Source organism: Hirundo rustica, chromosome 16 (genome assembly GCF_015227805.2).
Source record: "Hirundo rustica isolate bHirRus1 chromosome 16, bHirRus1.pri.v3, whole genome shotgun sequence".
Taxonomy (NCBI): domain Eukaryota; kingdom Metazoa; phylum Chordata; class Aves; order Passeriformes; family Hirundinidae; genus Hirundo; species Hirundo rustica.
Genome location: NC_053465.1, coordinates 9,311,815 through 9,333,165, shown reverse-complemented (window position 1 = coordinate 9,333,165; position 21,351 = coordinate 9,311,815). Strand labels below are relative to the sequence as shown.

Below are 21,351 nucleotides of genomic sequence, written 5' to 3'. Positions count from 1 at the left end.
GCGTGGCATTGCGCGGTGCGGCGCGACAGCCCGCGACAGACAGAGCCCGGCACGCCCTCAGCCCCACGGCACTTTCCCGCCGCGGCCCCTTTAAGGCGCCCCGGCCAATCAGTGCAGCCCACATCCCCTCCAGGGGCCGCCCCCGAGGCCCGCCGGGAGGCCCGTACCACGCCCGCCAGCCGGGGGAGTCACTTATCCCCGTGGCCTGGCGATCCCGCAGCCCCCCGACCCCCTTGCCTGCCTCGCCCTCTCCGCTCGCTTCACTCTTGTTCACAGTTTCTCGGTTGTCTTATGGGGCAGCAGTGAAGCTGAGGGACCTTCGCATAATACGCCGTCCTTCTCACCCCTCCCGTGGCATGATGGAGCGTGCTGGGGCGGGGCGTGGGGCGGAAGCGGCGCCGTGGCGCGGGAGGGGCGGCAACATGGCGGCGCCGGGTGAGGCGAGGGCGGCAGGGTCGGGGCTGGTATCGGTACTGGTACCGCGGGGATGGGGAGACGCGGAGTAACGCGTTTATCTCTCCGCAGGCCCGACGCTGCGTCTGGAGGCGGCGCTCAGCTTCCTGCTTCTCCTCGCCGGTGCCCAGGCCCTTGTCCCCAGCCATCGTCTCGCTGCCCGCGACCTGGCGCGGCTGCGGGCGGTGCTGGAGCGGCCCTTCACCGACGTGCGGGCCGCCTACTACTCCATCGTGGGGCTCAGCAGCCTCGGGGTGCGGGTGGCGGATGAAAAGGTGAGCGGGGGAAGGCCCGGCTATCGCTACCCGGGGACGCTTTGCTGTCTGAGGGGCTGCTGCATAGCAGTGACAGACAACTAATTAATATAATATGAGTTTATAGAGAGAACTCTGCTTGGACAGGGCCGTGTGCCAAATGTAAAACATACGTGCGTTTTATCCTTATTTCGTACCGGAGTATCACCGGTGGTTGGCGACTCTCATGTGTTATTTGGATAAATTACATCTTTGTCCGGGCAGTAACGTGGCCCTGGCTCACTCACACTCAGTGCCTGTCAATGGTGGCCGCAGGGCTCGCTCCTCCACGGCCCGTTGTGATGGGACTGTAGGTATCAATTTGTTTAACTGCCTTGTGAATAAGTTCCCTGCCTGTGGCACATTTGGTGCACCGTACTGTTAAACAGAGTTCCCATTAGTTTGTTTCGGTTCAAGTACTGAATTCAGGTGGTGCTATTTTTATGTATAATTATTTATATAATTTTAAGACTGGTGGTATCAACATAACTCTTGCTGTGCTGTGTCTCTAAGCATTTCAAGTTTAACTATTGCAGGTTGTGCTTGTAGCAGCCTCCTCACACAGGCACACCTGCTCACGTGCACGTGGATGTTGACCTGGGCTTGTGAACCGTAAATAGAAATTTGTTCTTTCCTCAGAGATTCATCCACTGCAGAGCTTCTAAACCTTTTGCCCTTGGTCTCTCTTTTGAATGCTGCACATAAGCTGTTGACTTTGAGGCTCCTGAGGATGAGGTTCATCTCGGTGCACTCCTTGTCATGGCCACTTACTGGTCATCTGTGGGCTACACTGAGAATTGCTGCTTTGCTTTGTGTCATTGTGGCTGGATTTTTTTATTAATTCCTAGTTCTGGCAGTGATAGCACAGCCTTTGCAGGGAAACAGCATTTATTTGTTTATTTATTTACTTATTTCTTGAGGTTTGTGGTGAGACCTTTTTCTGCACAGTGCACCTCTTCAGAGGGTGGGGCTATTTAAAAGGTAGAGGTAGTAAAAATAATAGCTAGGTATAACACTTGAACATCTGCTGTGGAATGACCCACCCCTAAGATGTTTGTGTGCACTGATAAGCTTTCCTTGAGGCTGAACAGTCCTACCTCCCTCAGCCTTCCCTCTTGAGAGGTTCCCCAGTCTCTCATCATCTTCACAGCCTTCCAGTCTGTCCTTGTCTGTCTTGAGCTGGGGAGCCCAGCACTCCAGCTGTGCCTCAGCAGGGCTGAGTAGAGGGGCAGGATCATGTCCCTGACCTGCTGGCAGTGCTCTCCCCAGTGCACCCCAGGATACCACCTACCTGCTTGGCCCCCAGGACACTCTGCTGGCTCATGGACAGTTTGTTGTCCACCAGGACCCCCCATGCCCATCTCCTGCAAGGCTATTCCATTGAGCATGATTTCTCCGTGGTGAATCCTTGTTGGCTACTGTTCATCACCTGCTTTTCCTCCACATGTTTTGAGATGAGAGCCAGGATGAGCTGTTCCAGCACCTTTCCAGGGCTGGAGGTGAGGCTGACTGGCCTGTGCTTCCTGGTGTCTTCTTCCTTGCCCTTTGTGAAGATTGAAGTGACATTGGCTTTCCTCCCATCCTCAGGCACCTCCTGTTTTCCATGAGCTTCCAAAGATGATAGAGAATGGCTTTGCAATAACATTTGCCAGCTTCCAGAGCACTGGTGGCTGCATCCCATTGAGGCCCAGGATGTGAGGGTGTCAGGTTTGATTAAGTGATCTCTAACCTGATCCTCTTCAGCCAGGGGAAAGTGTAGGAATATTCCTAGGTAATGCAGTCCTGTCCTGCTTGTAAAGGCCTGTGCTCCACATTCTCAAAGCCCTGTCCATTATGTGTGAGCAGTTAATTCTTGGTTATATTCTGGTTAAAATCCATCCCAGTGATCCATCTATCCAGCTGCCAGTAAATGCAGATGAACATGCAGTTCCATTGCTTTATGCTGTGCCTGCTTGCCCCACTTTTCTCTTTGCACTCTTTGAAATTCTGTATTTGTATCCGTTAATGATGGTGTCATATACATCTGGAAAGGAAGCTCACCTACAGAATTTCTGTTTATCTTTTCTTTATCCTGGAAGATTTGCCCTACTAAATACACCTGTTACACTTTAATTTTGATAGACTATAATTATACTCATTTTAGGTTTGAATTACGGTTGCAGTAGAGCTTATGTGCAAATTCCTTATGTCTTTTTGGAGGGACCACCCTTGTTTCTGTGCAGGACTTGGCAGAGTAGGATCTGGGGGGTATGAAAATGCACGGCGTTCATGGAGTTGTCTTAGGGTATCATTTAAATCTCCTCTCAGTGTTTTATGTTAAATTCTGTTTCTCCACAGGCTGCATGCAAGTTCATCAAATCCCATGTGGACTCCAGCAGTGTGGAATCCCTCTTTTATGCTGCCCAGTCCATCCAGGTCCTGTCAGGCTGTGAGGTGAGTGTGGAGCCCCGAGTTCTGCCAACAGATATTACCAAGGAAATTCTTGCCTTGATACTTTTTCTTGGGTTTGTTTTATGCATAACTTTTACTTTCTTTTAGTGGATTATTCTCTGTTGTGCCTTGGGTAAATAAATGTTTGAGCGTGCTCTACACAAGGCAAAGTATAAATATATAACACAAATATTTGGTCCAGGGTAATTCTGAGGGGATTTTTTTTCAATTAAACACTGATGGCTAAGGAAAAAGGCAGCACATTTTGTTAGAATTCTCAGGACTGTGTCAATTAGAAACTCTGTGTGGATGACAGACTGTTTGGGTGTTGGAACACTGCTGGATACAGTTGCAGACCACCCTTGCTGAACTGGGATGAGTTGTCCAAGCCCTCTTTGTCATCAGTACCCCTGGCTACTACACAAGGAGGAGATGCCACGTGAAAAGCAGTAGCAGGCTAAATCTCAATGGATTATCCTGACTAATTGATGGTTGACAGCAAAACTTAAGGATTTAATCAATTAAACTAAAAAATAATGAATGATAAATGGATTTTCCCTAGAAGCTTATAGTAGTTCACCAGTGTAATGCTGCTCCAGGAAGGAATCAGTGGTGATTTGAAGGCCATGTTTTTTCAAGTGTGAATCACTGTGCTCTTCCTCAGGTGACCATTTCAAATGAGACCAGGGAGCTGCTGCTGGCAGCTGTCAGTGAGGATTCCTCAGTCACCCAGATCTTCCACGCTGTTGGTGCCCTGAGTGGCTTTGGCCTTCCTTTGGCATCCCAGGAAGCCCTGAGTGCTCTCACTGCCCGTCTCAGCAAGGAAGAGAGCGTGCTGGCGTAAGTCTCACACAGGAGGGATTCACGTTTGTCCTCCAGGCAACTGGGCTTGGAATTAAAGAGTATTTTAATGCTTAATATTTGTAATATAAATGTAGTAGAGTAGGAGTTTTCATTTGATATATTTGTCCAGTTCATCGTTCCTCAGGGGATAGAAATATATGTTTTAGGGCTATTTTTGTGTGATTTTGTAAATGAACTTTTCTATTCGGTTTAGCTCAAGGAGAATGATCAAAAAAGGGGTGGTATCCCAAAAAAAGCCTCCACTTAAAAGGAGTGACGACAGAATTTTTACTTTATAGCCAGCCATGATTCTGTGTCATTTATGGTTGCAGCAGACTTAGTGCTCTTTCTCAGCCCTGTTTGTAGTTTGGGGTGCATGCACTGTGAGCTGGAAAATATGTGCCAGTAAGCTGAAGGAATCTTGGCATTTATCACCAAAAAAAATTTGTTTCGCTGTGACACAGGAGAACAGAATGTCCCTTAAAGGCTGGGGAAGAAAGGGAAACTTCAAAACTTGCTTTGTTGACTAAAAAAATGGATTCCTGGAAGCTTCAGTAGCAAGTCTGGGATCTGTGCTCTGCAGGGATCAGTTTGTTTTCTTCTCTGCCTTTGAGTCTGAGTTTCTTGCAGTGCTGATGCAGCTGAAGTGGCATTCTGTAATGAATGCTAAGTTCACACTAAATCACTTCAGGTTCATTCTCTTGAGTGAACTGAAGGCAGGAACAGCTGGTTTACACTTCTTTCAGAATAGAAAATGCACTTGCTTTAATTTAAATGATGCTTGGTTTTTAAGGAAGGGATAATCATACACTTGTTTGGTTTTGTTTGTTCTTGTTTAAGAACCATCCAGGCTTTGGAGACGGCATCTTACCTGTCCCAGCAGGCAGATCTAAGTAGCATTGTTGAGGAGATTGAGGTAGGAACATACTGTGCTCTCTAATTATTCAGAAATTTGCTAGATTGCTTTAGAACTAAAAGGTGTATTAATGTGGGAAAAAAAAATTAAAAACCAGCCTGGCTAATTGTGTGCCTGCATGACGTGGCTTTGCTTTCAAGCAGATAATTCCTTGGACTTTTATTTGCTTCACAGCAGACTGAAACACAGAAAATCCTGACTTTACATATAATTAAATCCACTAAAGGCTGAAGGATTTTCTTTCTTCCTGTTTCTAAATAACTATTAAAAATATATATCCATGATCCCATACAGATAACTCTTCATTACAGGCCTAACAGCAGAGTTAACTTCTGCAGATCCACTAGAATGCAATTTAAAATTTGATAACTCTTTCTATCAGGATCTTGTCGCTCGCTTGGATGACCTGGGTGGAGTTTACCTGCAGTTTGAAGAAGGAATTGAGACCACTGCCCTGTTTGTTGCTGCTGCCTATAAGCTGTCAGACCATGTTGGTACAGAGCCAGCAATAAAGGAGGTCTGTACCTGTTCTTTCCTTCCTTGAATGCTCCAGCTTCCAAAAAGGATCTGCTCAGTCCCTCTGTTGCAGTGCCAGAGCCTGGTGTAATTGGGTAGAATTTCTACTGGAAGAAGTATTGAACACACTCAGTGAAAAAGGGCATTGTGGAGGGAATGCCAGGAAACAGAATCTAAGAGGAAGTTCCAACTTAAAGATCACAGGCTGGATTTGTTGGGTTTTTTCCTTTTTCAAGTGTACGGAAGGAAATTGCAAGTGAAGCTTAGTTTTTCTTTGTTTATTGAGACAAGGCGTTGAAAAAAAACCCCTTGTTTCAGAGTTTGTTCTGGTATTTGGCACCTGTAGTACTCTCCAGCATTTCAAGGTGTTTTGCAAATGTTCCTTATCTGTGAGGAAATGCAGGCACCCCAGTTTGGGGTGCCCAAAAGAGAGACAACATTACCATGTCTGCAGGAATCCAGATGAAAAAAACTTCTTGTCTAAGATGAAAGACCGCTGGAAGTTTCTTTTGATCTTGGTTAAGCTAGAAATCATTAGTGCAAGCTATCCACTTGATATTTTTTTCCACACGTTAATGGAGTTAGATGTACTTTGGAGTGAGAATGGCAGCTCCCTAAAGCACCAGCCAAAGTGGCAGGGTTAAGACTGGAGCCACTCTAAGACATCTGACTTCAGTCCTGGCTCTTTTCCACACTGCTGCCAAACAGACGAATGCAAAGTAATTTTGATGTCATTTCTGAGGTGGCGATTCTGCCACACACAATTCAAACTGTCAATGTCCAAATTAAAGAAAAGACCAATTAAGGGAAATGGTTTAGGGTTTTTTTTTCAGAATTGTGCTGTCAGAAGTGCTGCTGTTGGGGCTCAAGGCTTTATCTCTGGTGAAGGGTGAGAGTGCCCTTGGAATGCCACAAAACCATCTTTAAAAAATACATGTAGTATTTGAAAAAAATAACTCCCTGTTTTTTTCTCCCCACAACTTCAATGAGAGCGTCAGTTGATGAGGAGGGTCTGGAGCAGTGCCATGCCCTCCACAGACATGAAAAACACTGCAGGATTTGCACTGTGCAGGGTTTTTGTGGCATTTGTCTGGATGCTTTCTCTAGTTGTGATGTTGTTTGGTGTTCGCTGGTACAAGCAGGAGAGAGAAAATTTGAGATGCAGTGGATTTCATTTGGAAGTGTTCTTTGTAGGTCACTAAGTTGTATCCCTATTGCTTTATTTGGGATTGTCTTTGATTGTTCTCATTCTCATTAGAATTTAGCCCAAAATCCTTGGTTTGGATCGAAGTAGAGGCAGCCAATCCCTCTGTTTTCCAGACTAGCAGGGGGTGATGGAAGAAGCTGAATAATGATTGGTAATGAATACTCTGCAGAGTGGTGCAGATGTCCTAACCCTACCGAGTCAGGCTGCAAAACCAGCTGTGGGGATGCTGTCCCACTCCTACTTTGGAGAGAACAAATTAGCTTTGGCACATCCCAGAGCCAGAGCTGGCTCTGTGCTCCTGGTGGTACTGCTTTAAAGTTAATCCTCTTAGCTTGAGGACACTGCTGAGCCTAAGGGGATAAGCCTGCATGGGCCTAGACTGGCTCCTTCCAGAGGCATTGGGATGCTTTGCTCCGTGCCCTTCCCAGCCTGGCAGGTAGCCAGGACATCCAGCCTGGTCGTGCTCCACTGTATGAAGACAGTCGTGCAGCTCTTGCAGCCAAGTTGTCTTTTTGCAGCCACATGCAGTCTGGGTAGTTGAGCTGATGGCATCTTTTTACTCCAAAACACATCATTTGCAGAGGTGGATCCATATTGTGCTTTTCCAAGTTCTTGAGGCAGTTCCAGCCATTGTGGTTGGAACCTCCCAGCCAAGAATAAGAATGCACACGAAATTCCTAAGGTAGGTAATTTTGGGTTGCCTCATAATTTGAACTGTTTTTAAAGCAAATGGAAAATAAAACAGTCTTTTATGAATGATGTTTTCATTAATAACATAATACTGAGCCAGTTTGCAATGTTGTGGTAAGCTGCTGGTGCTTATACGTGGTTGACTTTTCCTCTTTCAGGATCAAGTTATCCAGCTGATGAATGCGATTTTTAGCAAGAAGAACTTTGAGACCCTCTCAGAGGCTTTCAGCGTTGCTCGTGCTGCAGGTTCCTTATCCCAGAACCGCTTCCACTTGCCCATCATAGTTGTCCCTGATGGGGCTGCAGCTGTGTCTCATCACCAGCCCGTGCTCAGGGTAAGGCCTCAGCCCCAAATCTTGGCTCAGCCTGTGGTGTTGTAGCTCTGGGCTGACTGAAACTGTAAGCTGATGTCCTTCACTTCTAGCTCTGTGACCCAGGCTCCAGCAGATCTGGGGTTTTAGTGCTTTTGTGAAGTGACTCTTAGGAATCTCAGCTTACCAGGGCTTACCAGGCACTGCCTCAAGAAAGCGTGGTGTGGAAGTCAGCTCTTCACCTTCCTTGTTAGAAAGAACAAGAGAATCTGGGCTGCTGAGCAGGGCAGAGCTCTGGGTGTATAACACAGAGGGGTACCGCGTTGTCTGTGCTCCTGCATTCTTTCTGGGATAAGTCTCACAGAAATGCTGGTTTTTCTCTTGTAGCTGCAAGTGACCAATGTTATGTCCCAGATACTGACTCAAGTTTCTGTAAAGCTTGACCAAGCCAAGTCTGTGTCTAACAAAGCCGTTGTCCTTCAACAGCTACCATTTACTCTCTCTGGGTAAGAAAATAAGATTATTTTTAGAGAAAGGCAAACAGGTGTTATTTAAGCAATGTTGGACTTAATATTCCATTAGTGTTTTTCCACCAGAGAAATCCTTCTGTGATAGAAAACTCAAAATGCTGTGGTTGTGTTTTGTTAGTGTAGAGTGACTGATCACATTTGGTGGTGATGGTGAATTTCTGTTGTCTTTTCTTTTGACTGGGAGTGGGAAATTCCAATGTTCTTTTGACTTTGGTCAGCTTTGAAGAATTCTTTACCTGCTGCACTTAAAAATGTTAGTTTTGTGCTGTGTTTGTTTGCCTGTTTAATGTAGCATATTTGGAGGCTTCTTAACTCCTTGGGTTTTTTCGTTACAGAGATTTCTTTGAGCTGAACTTCATGAATGTGAAACCTGCTAGTGGATATTATGACTTCTCTATCAGTGTAGATGGAGATAAGCGATTTATTGCTAACAAAGTGGAGGTGGGTGTGCTCTTTGATGTATTTTCATTCTGTACCTAGTCACTGAAACAGCTTTTTATTTATACTTATGAAGGATGTTGCCAGTTGTATGGAATTTTTATCACATGCTTTTCTGTAATGCATTGGATTTTGACTCAGGATTATGGCCAGTAACCAGATTAAATGCATGATCAAAAGGGATTTGTTTAAGTTTCAAACCTGTCTTATCACTTAGATGCTGATCTGACAGCATATGAACAAAGGGTAACAGTGAAGGTGTTTATGTGGCAGCCCTAAGTCGATATGCAGAAACGATTACCAAGTGTGAGTTCTTCAGAGCATTCCAGAGTTGAGCCCATAAATCTTGGCTCTCGGTTGTCTGGGGATTGCCTGATTGTGGAAGCTGAGCATTTGTTGTCTGTTTGTATAAACTCTAGAGCCCTAGAAGAGAGTCAAAGGAGTCTTTTGGCGTTTCCAAATCGTGTATATGGTGAAGATTTTATAGTGGAGAAGCAGCAACTAAAGCAGATGAAGTTTTCTTTTCATGCATACACAGCCCTTTTGGTGGCAAAAGCTGTTAGACCACACCTTTCTGAAGAGCAGCAGTGTTATATAAACATTTGGAGTTTTCCTTTCCTCAAGTTTGTTACAGCGAGGGGAATGTGACTTCTCTGTCTGTTCACGTGTCACCCCAGTGTCAACAGCTGAGAATGCTCTTCTCTGAAGAGGTCCATTCCCAGGGTGAATTTTTGCCCTCAATCACCTATTTAAGGAAACAATTAGCATTTCAAGTCTTCCAACGCATTTAGCTTGGAGTGGAGGAAGACACAACTGCTGACCTTTACTCTGAATATCAAATTGGCTCTGTCAGTGGAGCAGTAATGGCACTCAGGGGTGTCAGAAGGGGCTGGATTGTCCTGCTTAAGCTGGGGCTGGCACAGGGAGGCACCGGCAGGAATGTATTAGCCCAGCAGCTTTGTGGGAACCGCTGCTAATAAGACACATTGTTACGGGGGAGGACTGCTGGGGAGCTGCTTTTTTCCTTACTGTTATTAGCATTAATTGTCCTTAATGCACCATCGTTTTGACAGTAATGAGCTAAACCAGTGGGTTATTACTCAGGCAGAGACTACATTTCCTGGCATTAAAATATTTGAGAGATGTTTGTGTACTGTGCAGTTGGAGGGGCTGTGTGCAGCAGCTCTGAGTTGCTTCCACACACCTTTTTTTAAATTAATATTTCATTAGTCCATCTTTTTTTGCCCCCATCTTGGAACAAGATAAGGTTTTGCTAAAATTAACCTGAATCATCTGCATGTTAATGGATCCATTTTTGGGGTATCCTCTCTCTTAAATTACGCTTTTTGTTGTAAAGGAATTGCCAAGATGATCTTGTTTGAAGTCTGACCTGAATAGTTTAGTTAATGTTTTTACGTATTTTTCCTACAGGTTCTATGTGAATTATTTTTCGGGCTGAGGGTGTGGGGCTGGTTCACATGAGCAAACCTGTAATAACAAATTGTAGTATAAGACGAAAAATATTTTGGCAGTGAAACTTCAATTCTCTAGGGGAGCATTTGTAAGCTGTGAGAACAAATGTGCTAATTAAAAACTACAGACTGCAGTGAGTGCTTATGTTTGAGAGACGAATTGAAATCAGTCAAACACACTTGGCTCAGTGCCTGAATGGGCTGTGGTTTGGGGCTGGGGAAAGGGCAGGAAATCATTTCTCTGCTTGGGGTTTATACTGCACTTAGCACAGAGGAGTGTGATAAAGGGCAGGGCCTTACTGGCTGCCCAGCACTAAGGGGTGAATGCTGTGACTGAAGGAAAGCTTCCTGGACAAAGTGCAGGTCTGCAGGAATGCTTTGGCATTTGCCTCCTGGTAATAAAATCCACGGAGACCTGTTGGGCTTCAGGAGCCAACAGAGGCAGAACTGTTGCTGTCCAGAGACCTCTTGTCTCAAATTGCTGTTCAGAAAATAGAAGGGCATATGCACAGGCAGTGTGAAGCTGTATCATATGTGATGTAATCTTTAATAGCTCGTTTCTGTTAGTTCAGAAGGGAAACTAGCTGGATCTGGATAGTTGGACTGTTTCATTAAAAACAGCTCACTCAAGAGCAGCTAATTCCAGCGTGCCTGAGAAGTTGGTGTCTGCAGAGCTGGCTGCTTGTGCAGGGAGGAAGGGGATGGCTCAGGGTCAGTGACTGGTGCAGGAGCTTTGCCAGAAGGTAAATTGCTGCAGATCCTTTTGTGTAGGTTAGGCTCTGACTTGAGCTTTGTCATAAGACCCCCTTTGGGGAAAAGACAGAGGAGCTAAAGCATCTGCAGTGAATTTGACCATAATTGGTGTACGTAGAGCGCTCTGAAGAATTTTCTGTTGTGTTTTGTTGCAGCTGAAAGTAAAAGTTTCCACAGAAGTGGGGATTACTAATGTCGATCTTTCTACCGTGGATAAAGATCAGAGCATTGCGCCCAAAACAACCAGGTAAAACAGCGTGGGGTGTGTGATCCTGGAAGGGCAGCCTGGCTTCCAGACTAGAGCCTTGGTTTCTCTGAGCACCAGGTCTTCTCTTGGAAGATCACCTCAGTTCTGTGTGGTTTTTTTCCTCCTAGGGTAGCTTACCCAGCCAAAGCCAAGGGCTCGTTCACTGCTGACAGCCATCAGAACTTTGCATTATCCTTCCAGCTGATAGATGTGAACAGTGGAGCTGAACTCATCCCTCACCAGGTTAGGAGAATTTTTGTCATTGCCATGTTACCAAGATGTTCCATCATGAAGCATCTGAGGTGGCAGTTGCTCTTGAAAAGATTTGATAGGTTTTGAGAAGCCTTATATTTCTGATATGTACTGTGAAGATTGCTGATCTCACTAGATGGGAGATTCACTTCATTTGTTTTGTCTGTCTGTTAAATGAAACCTCTCCTGGCTCTGGTATTGTGTTGTATTTAATTCCACAGACCGAGTGCACATAGCCTGCCCTGTAAAAGCACACTTCTGATTTTTTTTTTTAATGTAGATTGCTGACTGAAAAGGCCTTGAATGTTACAATCTTCCTTGCAGACTTTCGTTCGACTTCACAACCAAAAGACTGGCCAGGAGGTGGTGTTTGTTGCAGAACCAGACAGCAAGAATGTGTACAAATTTGAACTGGATACCTCTGAAAGGAAGACTGAATTTGACTCTGCCTCTGGGACCTACACTCTTTACCTGATCATTGGAGATGCCACTCTGGAAAATCCAATCCTTTGGAATGTGGTATGTAGCTGCAAGTGGGACGATGTAGTTTTGTTGTTACCGACAGTCTAACAGGAGGGCATGGTACAGGCATGGAAGCAAAAAGATCAAATGTTTTCTTTTTAGTGAACCAGAATCCTATTGGCTATTTATGGGCTCTGAGGTTTGCTGTTCATTGCACAAGTTTTAAGTAAACTTTACATCAAAGCAAGACAGAAATTAACATTAATTTCATTATGTGGTAGTGCAGAAACTTCAGAAGGTTTATGGGTTTGATTGCAATTTCACAGCAGGCTCTCAGGGTTTAACGTCTCTGTTCTTTCTCTGCTGGAAATAAATCCAGTTCTTAATGATGGGTAAATGACATTATTGCCCTTGTTTAGGAGAGGTTGCTTCTTAAAAAATCTGGTGTCTTCTTCTCAATTTCCTTTACTAATTATGTAAATCATAGATTGTCAAATAAGGAAATAGAGCACAGTAATGGAATAGGTTTTATACATTTAGCTTTAAATGCATGAAGCTGCACACTTTCATTTCAGGCTGATGTTGTGATCACATTCCCAGAAGAGGATGCACCATCCACAGTCCAGTCCAAGAACCTCTTTGTTCCCAAACCTGAAATCCAGGTACAGTCAAGATTATATGTGGAGATGAGGGCTTAGTGTTATGTGTTCTCATCATAATTTATTTGTAAGTAATGTAATTAAAGAAAGACCAGAGTTACTGCTTAATGGAAAGAAATTTGTTGGCATTCTATGGTGTATGAATAAAAAAGCTGTGTGTTTTACCTATGAGAGAGCAACTGGTGTCAGTGAAAAGACTCAGACATGAAGATTTGGGCAGGTAAGCACCATGGAAAGGTCTCTGTTTCATTCCAGCCATCTGGGCTGATGTCAAGCTAACAAGTGCTCCTGTGAGTGCCAGGAATAGTTAACTGTGCAAGAAATCAAACATGCAGAGGCTGGAATAGACACTGCTTTAAAGAGTTCAGTCTTTGCCTTAAGAAGAATGGCTCTCATCCAGAGGAACCTCTGAGAACAGCACCTGGGCTGCAGCTGGTCATGTGGGGAGCAGAGAAGCTGCTCTGTTGGAACGCTCCTGCTCATGAGTTGGTTTTGTTTGTTTGCAGCACCTCTTCAGGGAGCCTGAGAAGAGGCCTCCCACAGTGGTCTCCAACACTTTCACAGCTCTGGTTCTCTCCCCGCTGCTTTTGCTGCTCATCTTGGTGAGTGAACTGGGTCACAGAAGAACGACACCTCTTCCCATCCACTCCAGAGTCACTTTGAGGAGGTTGGACAGCTCAACTTCTTGCTAAAACTCTTGGTTAATCATGACTGGCACAGCAGTGCTGGAGTCACAGCTAGCAGATGTCAGTGCAGAGCATTGGTCTGGTTTGTGGTTTTTTAGAGGTTATAGTCAAAGCAGAGTAACATTGCTGCCAAGTTGAAGTAGGTGGATGAGTTTGTTCAGTGTACTTCAGCTGGGGATGGTGAATAGCAGTGAGCAGATTAAGTTATAATAACATTAGACTTCCACAGCAAAAAGGCAGTTATTCTGCCTCACGTGTAATAAACCCATCACAAAATGTGTGTTACTTAATCCTATCAGATTGAATTCCCATTTATGGACATTTAAGTGTCTGTAGTTGAAACATCCCTTGCTACTCTCTGTATCATCAGGTCAGTGCTTTGAACTTAATGCAATAAAAAAAAAAAAATCTCACTGAGACTGAGAAGTTAAATTATTCCTTATTTGGAAGATGAAACTGATTCCAACAGTAATTTCCCATTAGCCTGTCTCAGTGAAAGTTGGCATTCAGGCAGTCGTGTCCTCTGGTCTGTGGAGTTCACAATATACAAGCTGATGACACTTTAATGAAAGAGCTCATTGTTGCTGCTTCTCTTTTCCACCCTTCATGCCTTTATCTTTTGTAGTCAAAAACTAAAAGTGTTATTGTGAGGAAACATCTTGTATCTATAGCTGTTCTTCATATGAGTCCAAAATGAGGGCATTGCCTTTTTTTTTTTTTTTCTTTTTAATGGAAATTAATTCAGCTGGGTAGAAATAGCAATGTCTATTTCTTTTTCACTATTTAAATTTGGAGCATTCCTCTCTCATCAGTTCAAGATATTTGAGGAACTGCATTAGGGCAGTCAGAAGCAGCAGGAGAAGTTTGCACTGAAGGAGCTCAGCTATGCTGCCTTGAGCAAAATTACTACTGTCTCCTCTTGTAGTAATAGAGAATACACAGGATTCACTGGAGATCTTAAGCAGGCTTGAAAGATGTTGAAGCTTAAAATGAAGGCTTGTGTTTACAAGGCTGTTTAACTCCAATTTTGTTTCTTTTCCTCTTTAGTGGATCAAGATAGGTGCCAACATCTCCAACTTCAGCTTTGCTCCCAGCACCATTATTTTTCACTTGGGACATGCTGGTGAGTGTCAGAGGCTTTCTGCTGTGTTTAACCTCCTCACCTGGGAGTTAGAGATGAGAGCCTGTGGTTAATGGGCTCGTGGTCTATTATCTCTAATGACATAACAGCATAACATTTGTTCTCTTGTTTCCATCTGCCTTCCTGCTTTTCCTGATTGTTAATATGGTGATAAACCTGTTTTGGCCATCAGCTTATAACAGCTGTCATTATCCAGGCCCCTCTCTCACTCCATTTATCTGTACTTGATAGAACTTCTTATTTCCAGAGGTCACACTTCCTTTATTGCACGTTTATCTTCTGAGAGTGGGGAGGTTCTGTGGGGATTGAGACCTGCAGGACTCTCAACAATGAAAGGCTACATCTTTTCTTTAAAGCTCTTCCCCTAAAAGCACTTCTGGTTCTTCAGCTGAACCAATTTTTTTCATCAGTTTTATTATGTCCTTGCTTATGCAGTTATTTACGTAGCAGGCTGGGAAAACATTGAATCTGTTGATTTCCAAATGTCACTATGTTTCTTTGTTCAGGTCAGTTTCCTTGGAAGCTTTATAAAGCTGTAAGCCCCTACAGATGTGTGAGCTTAATATCCTCTATTGAAACCCAGAGTATCCTCCTCGTTTTAATTGCCATTAATGTCTGTAATAATTCTGCCACAGGAGGGTTGGTTGCAAGCTGTCAGTGTCATATTTTCTTTCCAGAATGGGGACCCAGATGTCTTCATTCCCTGGTGATAAAGTGTGGTCTTTAGAGCTGCCATTCAGAGATGAGATAGGAGCCAAATGCTTAGGCCTGGCTGTACAGTTGTTCTGATGATCACAAATGATTGGTCTTTGAAATGCACTTTCAGTCATGAGCTCTGTCTTTATTTTTTTTTTTTTTTTTCCCCAGCAATGTTGGGACTCATGTATGTCTACTGGACTCAGCTCAACATGTTCCAGACTCTGAAGTACTTGGCCATTTTGGGTGGCATCACATTCCTGGCAGGCAACAGGATGCTGGCTCAGAAAGCTGTGAAGCGGTAAGGGGGGGACAGAGCCTTAACATCAGTGGGGAGGAGGGCACAGGGGGCTGCTGTGTGACCACTGCTTTGGGCTCTTGTCCCTTGTGTGTGGGGCTGGGCTGCTCAGCCCCATTCCCTGCCTCTTGAACTGAGCAGGGCAGTGAGGGGCTGTCCCCAGGGTGCAGCTCCTGCAGAGAGAATTGGCCATGTGGCATGTGCTGAAGGAAGCTCTTAGAATGGTGTTAGATTATTTAAACCACTGTAAATGTAGGGGAGGCCCAACTATTTGGGAGCTCTGCCCGTGATAAAGGCTTTAAGAGGAGGAGGGCAAGGTGGGAGTAAATTACTGCTGTATTCCTTCTAGCTAAGGGGAGATTGTAGAGAAAAGGGAAGCAGCTGCTTGTCAGCTGTGCAGCAGCAGACAAGAGGCAGCAAACACTAGCGAACCCAGGAGAAATTGTGTTAGATATTAGGATACAGCATCCTTTCTGTACTGGCATTGGCTTCATTCTGCACACTTGTGTCTTCTGCCACACAGTGTCGGGTGACTGCCCTGGCGTGGGCGGCAGGCTGCTGACCCAGTGCAGTGCCTTGGTTAGAGGTCACACCATTCCCTCTCCTTCACTTCTGCCACACACAGTTTCCATGTGAGACTTAAGCTTTTGTACTAATGTAGCATTTGACTTTGAGAATGATTTTACTGCCTTGCTTTGCCATCACACCTGTGCTTTCCTTACTTTCTCCTTTTTGAGCCACTGGATACCCACCTGCATAGATATCCCTGGGGTCTCACATTTTGATGATACTATTAAAACCAGGACAAGAGCTGTAAAACAACCATAAGAATATAATTTTCAGAAGGGTTACATTGATTTGTTTTCTTTAAAGCATCTCTACATTTATGGCTGTGTCAAGGAGGGTGATTAATGTAATTAACCATTTTCATACTGTCCTCCCAGCTTTCTCAACCTCGCTCTCTCAGATGTCCAGCCCTCTCCCCTGTGGCATTTTATCCTGTTAGCATAACTTCCTATGGGAAATTTGTTGCCCCTGGGGCTGTTATGTCATTTAATTATGTTTCCATTTTCATTGAAAGATGAACAAGGCAGTGTTATTAAGTGCAGATTGCCTAGGATACAGATTTGGGGGAAAATAATACAATGGAGCAAATTTCTAAGTGTTTTGGCTCAACCAGGGCTTCTGTTAGCACATAAATGCAGGTGGTTGGTTGCTGCTTCAAACCACTGCAGGGGGTGTCTGTGTGCTTTTTCACTCTAAGTGACACAAAGCTGCAACTACAATGGCAAACATAAAAGTAAAACTTCTCTCTGAGGCTAAAGTTAAACCCTTTGTACATTACTTTAAAGTTCAAAAAGATAGCTTCTTGTGAAGGCACTGCCTGCCTGTCTCAGATGCTGAAGTGCAGTGACAATTAACCAGATTGCACTGAGGCGAAGCTGTGGAGGCCAGCAGCAGGCGTGGGAAGGAGAGGCAAGGGGGCTGTCTGTAGAAAACCATCTTGTTACAGAAGTTACCAGAAGGCCTGGTTTTGCTTTTTGCATTTCTGTCACTGGATCTGGTTCCTGGAACAGGGCTGCTTCCTTCCTGTCTTCTCTGAACCTTTCTCCCTCTCTCCTTTTGGCAGGATCGCTGCAGAGCAGAGCAGTAGGTTGGCAAAGTATAGAACGCTGCGGTAAAAGGGGGTTTGCTAGTGACCAGCTCTTCGGGAAGTAAGGGCCTTTTTGGATTTTGCCTTTCCCTGGGCATGCTGCCTCTTTCATTTCACCTCATCACTCACTCCTTGGACAAAAAATGTGTGAGCTGAAGTTGCTTCCCCCAACATTGCTTATTGGGCTTTAGATCAGTGCTGGGGTGCCCTGGCTGCAGCTGGGTTGGCATATTAGCAGTACATGTTCTCTTGAGACTAAATTGCATTTGTGTAATTTCTTTAGTTGTCTGAAGTCTGTATGGTGATGTGTGCACATGTAAATATGCTGTTGTGGGCATCAAGCAGCTTTCAGGTGATGAAATAAACAGTGTTGTTGCTCCTATAAATAAATTATTAGTAATGTTGGCTGGAGGAGACCATGGTAAGTGGCTGGATGCTGGGGCTGTTCCCATCCTGCTGCTGGTACTCCCAAGCCCCATCTGCAGTATTCTGGCTGTTCAGCTGCCAGGAACTCTGCTGAATTACATCCTCATTTGGGGTGCTGAGAGCTCCGTGCAGCAGAGCCAGGTCAGCACCACCTCTCTCAGCCAAGAGCACAACCCAGTCCTGGGTCACCCTCCCATCAGACTGAACAGGTCATGATGGCTCAGGCAGCAGCTCCCAGCCCCCTCCATTCCATACAGCTGTGTGCTGGCTCTCCATTGCATTTGCCAGGAGCAAGCCCTTTGTTTCCTTTCATTCCAAGAGGTAAGGTCCCAGTTTGCCCTGTGCACAGTGGTGTAGGAGGCAGGATTGCCCTGCTCTGAGTGTGTGTGCGTGGGGGCTTCATTCCTGGTTCAGTGCACTGCTTTGTTGTGGGGAACAGGGAGATGGGTCCTGTGATGAGACAGATCACTGTACAATGTGCTGCACAGCTACATCTGAGCATCTGCTTCCTCTCACATCCACAGTCAGTGCTCCAGGCACATGGGGGAGTTGAATGGAGCCCAGTTTTTGTGGTGCAAATCAAAACCAGCACTGGGAGGTTGTGCCACACAAATGGTGCACACAATGGTGTGGTGAGAGCTCCTGTGTGCAGGATGGTTGCATGGAAATTACCTGTGGAAAATTTGGCATTGTGTCCCTCAGAAAAACACCCTTTTGCTGTCTTTGCTCTCCCTGGAGTATTTTGAGGTACTTGAGCACAGAACAAGCTACAAGAAGTGACTGGAGAGGAACTGGAGGTGGCTGTCATTTGTCCTTTTAGCTGACTGCTGTGTTTGCTGTTCAGGCTCCTGATTGCTTCTCTTTAACATCACTTTGGGCCAGTGGTTGGCAGCTTTTTAGTGCCCTGTTCCCAAGTGCCTCATGAGTGTGTTCTCCACAGCCTGCATGTTTTCTGTTTCTCAGCCTGGTATTTTAACTCCTCCATTCCTTATGGGCTGTAGGTAATCCTAGAGGACCATGGAATCACAGACTGGTTAGAGTTGGGAGGGATCTTAAGGTCCTCTAGTTCCAACCCCCCTGCCATAGACAGGGACACCATCCACTAGACCAGGTTTCTTAGGGCCACATCCACCCCGATCTTTAACAAATTCCAGAGATGGGGCATCAACAGCTTCTCTGGGCAACCTGTGCCAGTGCCTTGCCACATTCTGAGTTAAAAAATTCTTCCTAACATCTAATCTAAACCTGCCCTCTTTCAGTTTAAAACCACTGCCCATCTGCCTGTATAAAACATCCCTCTCACTCCTCTTCATAAATCCCCTTCAAGTCCTGCATGGCCACACTGAGGCCTTCCTGGGGCCTTCTCCAGGCTGAGCATCCCCAACTTCCTCAGCCTTGCCCTAGAGCAGAGGGGTTTCAGCTCTCAGACCGTGTCTGTGGCCCTAAGAGCTTGCAAATAAATTAATATCTACAAACCCTAAGTTAGATTTTGCTGCCATGTGCAGTCACAAGCATTTTCCCTCGTTGCTGAGTTTTCTGATGCCCCAGCTGTGTCAGTTAGGAGTGTCATGCGATGTGTGCCTGTGTCTGGCATGGAAGGCAAAAGGACCCCAAAAAGTTGGGTTTGCTGTGCTAGCCCTGCTTGATTTTCTTGGGGAGATGAAGATCTTTGTGTTAACATGGACCAACAATTCCCAGCAGATGGATCAGCCCTGTTAAAAGGAGAAGTTAAGATATTTGCAGGCTTTGCCTTCAGCCTGGGTTTTGGTTTGGTTTTTTTTTGTTGTTGTTCAGTTCTGTAATTTAATAGTCACATTCATCCCTTTAGCACCAGAAGTTAATCTTCATTTCCTCTGACCATGTCCATGCTCCTTGAATTCCATCCCCCATTCCAGAGCAGTACTGATTTTATCACTCAAATTAGTGCTTGGGGGAAGTTTGTCCAACAAGCTTCTTTTGTTAGAGAATGAGGGGTCTGGGACACTTGTGCTGTACAAGCAAGTGCTTTGTTGCCTGGAAGAGTTAATTCTTTTTTTATTATTATTTTTATTTCCAGGACACACTAGTACCAGAAGAATGGGAGAAATGTAGAAAAACAAAGCAAATGCCTTCAGAGCAGAAGCAAATAAATAACTGAAAGGCCGGAAGAAGGAAGGCAGAAGATGATTCTTTTTTATATATTACGTCAAAAGGGTGCCAGTTAAACTTTTTTTAAAATCTTTATTTTCATCATTGTGTTCATGCTACTGGAGTGCTTTTCATATGAATCTGGAAAATCTTTTTGTCCCTGGATCCTCCCCCCTTCTCCCAGGACATTTGAGTTTCCTTTCAAGAAAAAGGAAGAAGAAAATACAAATCTGCTTTTCCCAAGATGCCCTTTCCTCATCCTAAAGATTTGTGAATAAAGAGGAAAGAATGGTCCTGAGTGTTGTGTTTTGGCTGTCTCAGAGGCACTGATTGGAAGCTGGGTTCACATGAGAATGAGAAGAGCTTTTTCTGGTGGGTAATTTTGTGTGTGAGTCATTGCTGAGTGTGAAGCTTCCCGTTCTTTCATGTCCTTTCCCTGGGGGCCATGTTTATTGGGGGGCAGTTCCCTGCTGCCTGTCCCCTGGGTGAGGCTGTGCCTGCCTTTCTCCACCAAAGGCTCGTCCCTCCCGCTCCAGGCTGTGCCCAGCTGGGTCAGGCCCTTGTGGGCAGCCAGCCCTGGTGCTGCTCTGCCTGGCTGTGTCTGACCCAGCAGCTTTGGGGGTCCTGTAGGGGCTTCACTTCCTTCCCAGCCTCTGGCGGTAAGCTTCTCCCTCCAGATCCGAGTCTGATGGAGGTTGTTGCCTCTGGTCCTCTATGAAAGGAAAAGCCAGGCTGCTGCTTGCCACGTGGCCATGTTTGAGTTACCCAAACTCTAATTTCTCACCTAATTACTCCCTTCAGGACCACCAAGCAGTGCTGAGGCAGCAGCATTGGCTGTTACTGAAGGACTCACAGATAGTAATAACCAAAGGCCTAAATCTCCTCCTGATGAGCAACTTCCACGTGGAAAACTTAACAGTTGATCCCTCCCCTGCTCCTGTTCATCGTGTGTCAAGGGCAGTTGTTTTAAAGGCCTTTTAACAAAGGAACCTTATCAAATGTCTTCTGGAAATCCAGGAAAATTACATCAGCAAGCAAACATGTGGATAAAGGGTGTGGATCTGAATCCTCCAAAGCATTTCACGTGTGTGAGACGTGACTCCGCTTTATTAAATCCACCTTGTCTCTCCCCCATGCTGCTGTTCACACTTAGCTCACTGTTCCTGCTCTTTGTAGCAATTTTCCTCCCTGCTTGTTCAGTGTAAACGTTGGGATGGACCCACAGAGGTTTAATGAACTTTGACCTCTGCACTCCTTTGACCATCAGATCTCAGGCTGCATTCAAGTCCTGTGCCACTAAAGGAAATTCAGAGAAGTAGCTAAGCTACTATTTGTACTAAATCACCCTGAGGGTTTTTTTTTTAGCCTCATATTTTGTTACTGCTCACTTACCAGCTCCGTTTTTTAACTACTTCTTTCTGCTGGTGCTTTGTGCTAGGGCAGAAGTTTCTCTGTGCCTGTAGAGCTGCAGCGTTTTATCCAAGGAGAGCAAGGGTGCAAAAGGAAAACCATGGGGTGTCCCTGTGATGGATCTTCTCTAAGCTCTGTGTGTGTTACTATTGATTTTTCTACTTCCTTGGGTATGCATTAGGAAAGATTGGTTTTATTATTTTGATCTTTTATTCCTCAGATTTTTTTTTGTTTGTTTTATTTGGTTTTATATTTAATCTTGCAGAATTTGAGCATTTGTTTCCTCATTTTCAAGCCAACTGAACATCCAAAGGAGTCTCTTTTATTCCAAATACCTGCACTCACCTACTCATTTAATGACACAGACTTAATCACCCAAACACTTTCTGAAATGTTTTTAATAGGTCTTTGATTTTATTGGCAGTATCCAATCCAGTGTTT

At 45.0% G+C, this 21,351-nt stretch overlaps 1 protein-coding gene across 2 annotated transcripts; it reads left to right on the top strand.

Annotated features, from left to right (window-relative positions):
* Positions 1-396: 396 nt before the first annotated feature.
* On the top strand, positions 397-19,798 carry RPN2 (ribophorin II). Of its 2 annotated transcripts, XM_040079928.1 has the most exons (18): positions 403-435; positions 526-728; positions 3,084-3,179; positions 3,841-4,016; positions 4,860-4,935; positions 5,318-5,452; positions 7,507-7,683; positions 8,047-8,165; positions 8,525-8,630; positions 11,008-11,099; positions 11,228-11,342; positions 11,676-11,870; positions 12,389-12,475; positions 12,979-13,074; positions 14,206-14,281; positions 15,167-15,296; positions 16,924-17,008; positions 19,430-19,798. In XM_040079928.1, the coding sequence occupies exons 1-17, from the start codon at positions 423-425 to the stop codon at positions 16,973-16,975; spliced, it is 1,944 nt and encodes a 647-aa protein (XP_039935862.1). In that variant the 5' UTR covers positions 403-422; the 3' UTR covers positions 16,976-17,008; positions 19,430-19,798. The 2 variants fall into 2 exon arrangements, with proteins under 2 accessions (XP_039935863.1, XP_039935862.1); XM_040079929.1 differs by lacking the exon at positions 16,924-17,008 and having other exon boundaries at positions 397-435.
* The last annotated feature ends 1,553 nt before the right edge of the window (positions 19,799-21,351 follow it).

Coding starts and splice junctions, on each gene's coding strand:
- RPN2 (XM_040079928.1), top strand. Junction 4,017..4,859: donor AAGGAAGAGAGCGTGCTGGC/GTAAGTCTCACA, acceptor TTCTTGTTTAAG/AACCATCCAGGCTTTGGAGA. Junction 14,282..15,166: donor TTTTCACTTGGGACATGCTG/GTGAGTGTCAGA, acceptor TTTTTTCCCCAG/CAATGTTGGGACTCATGTAT.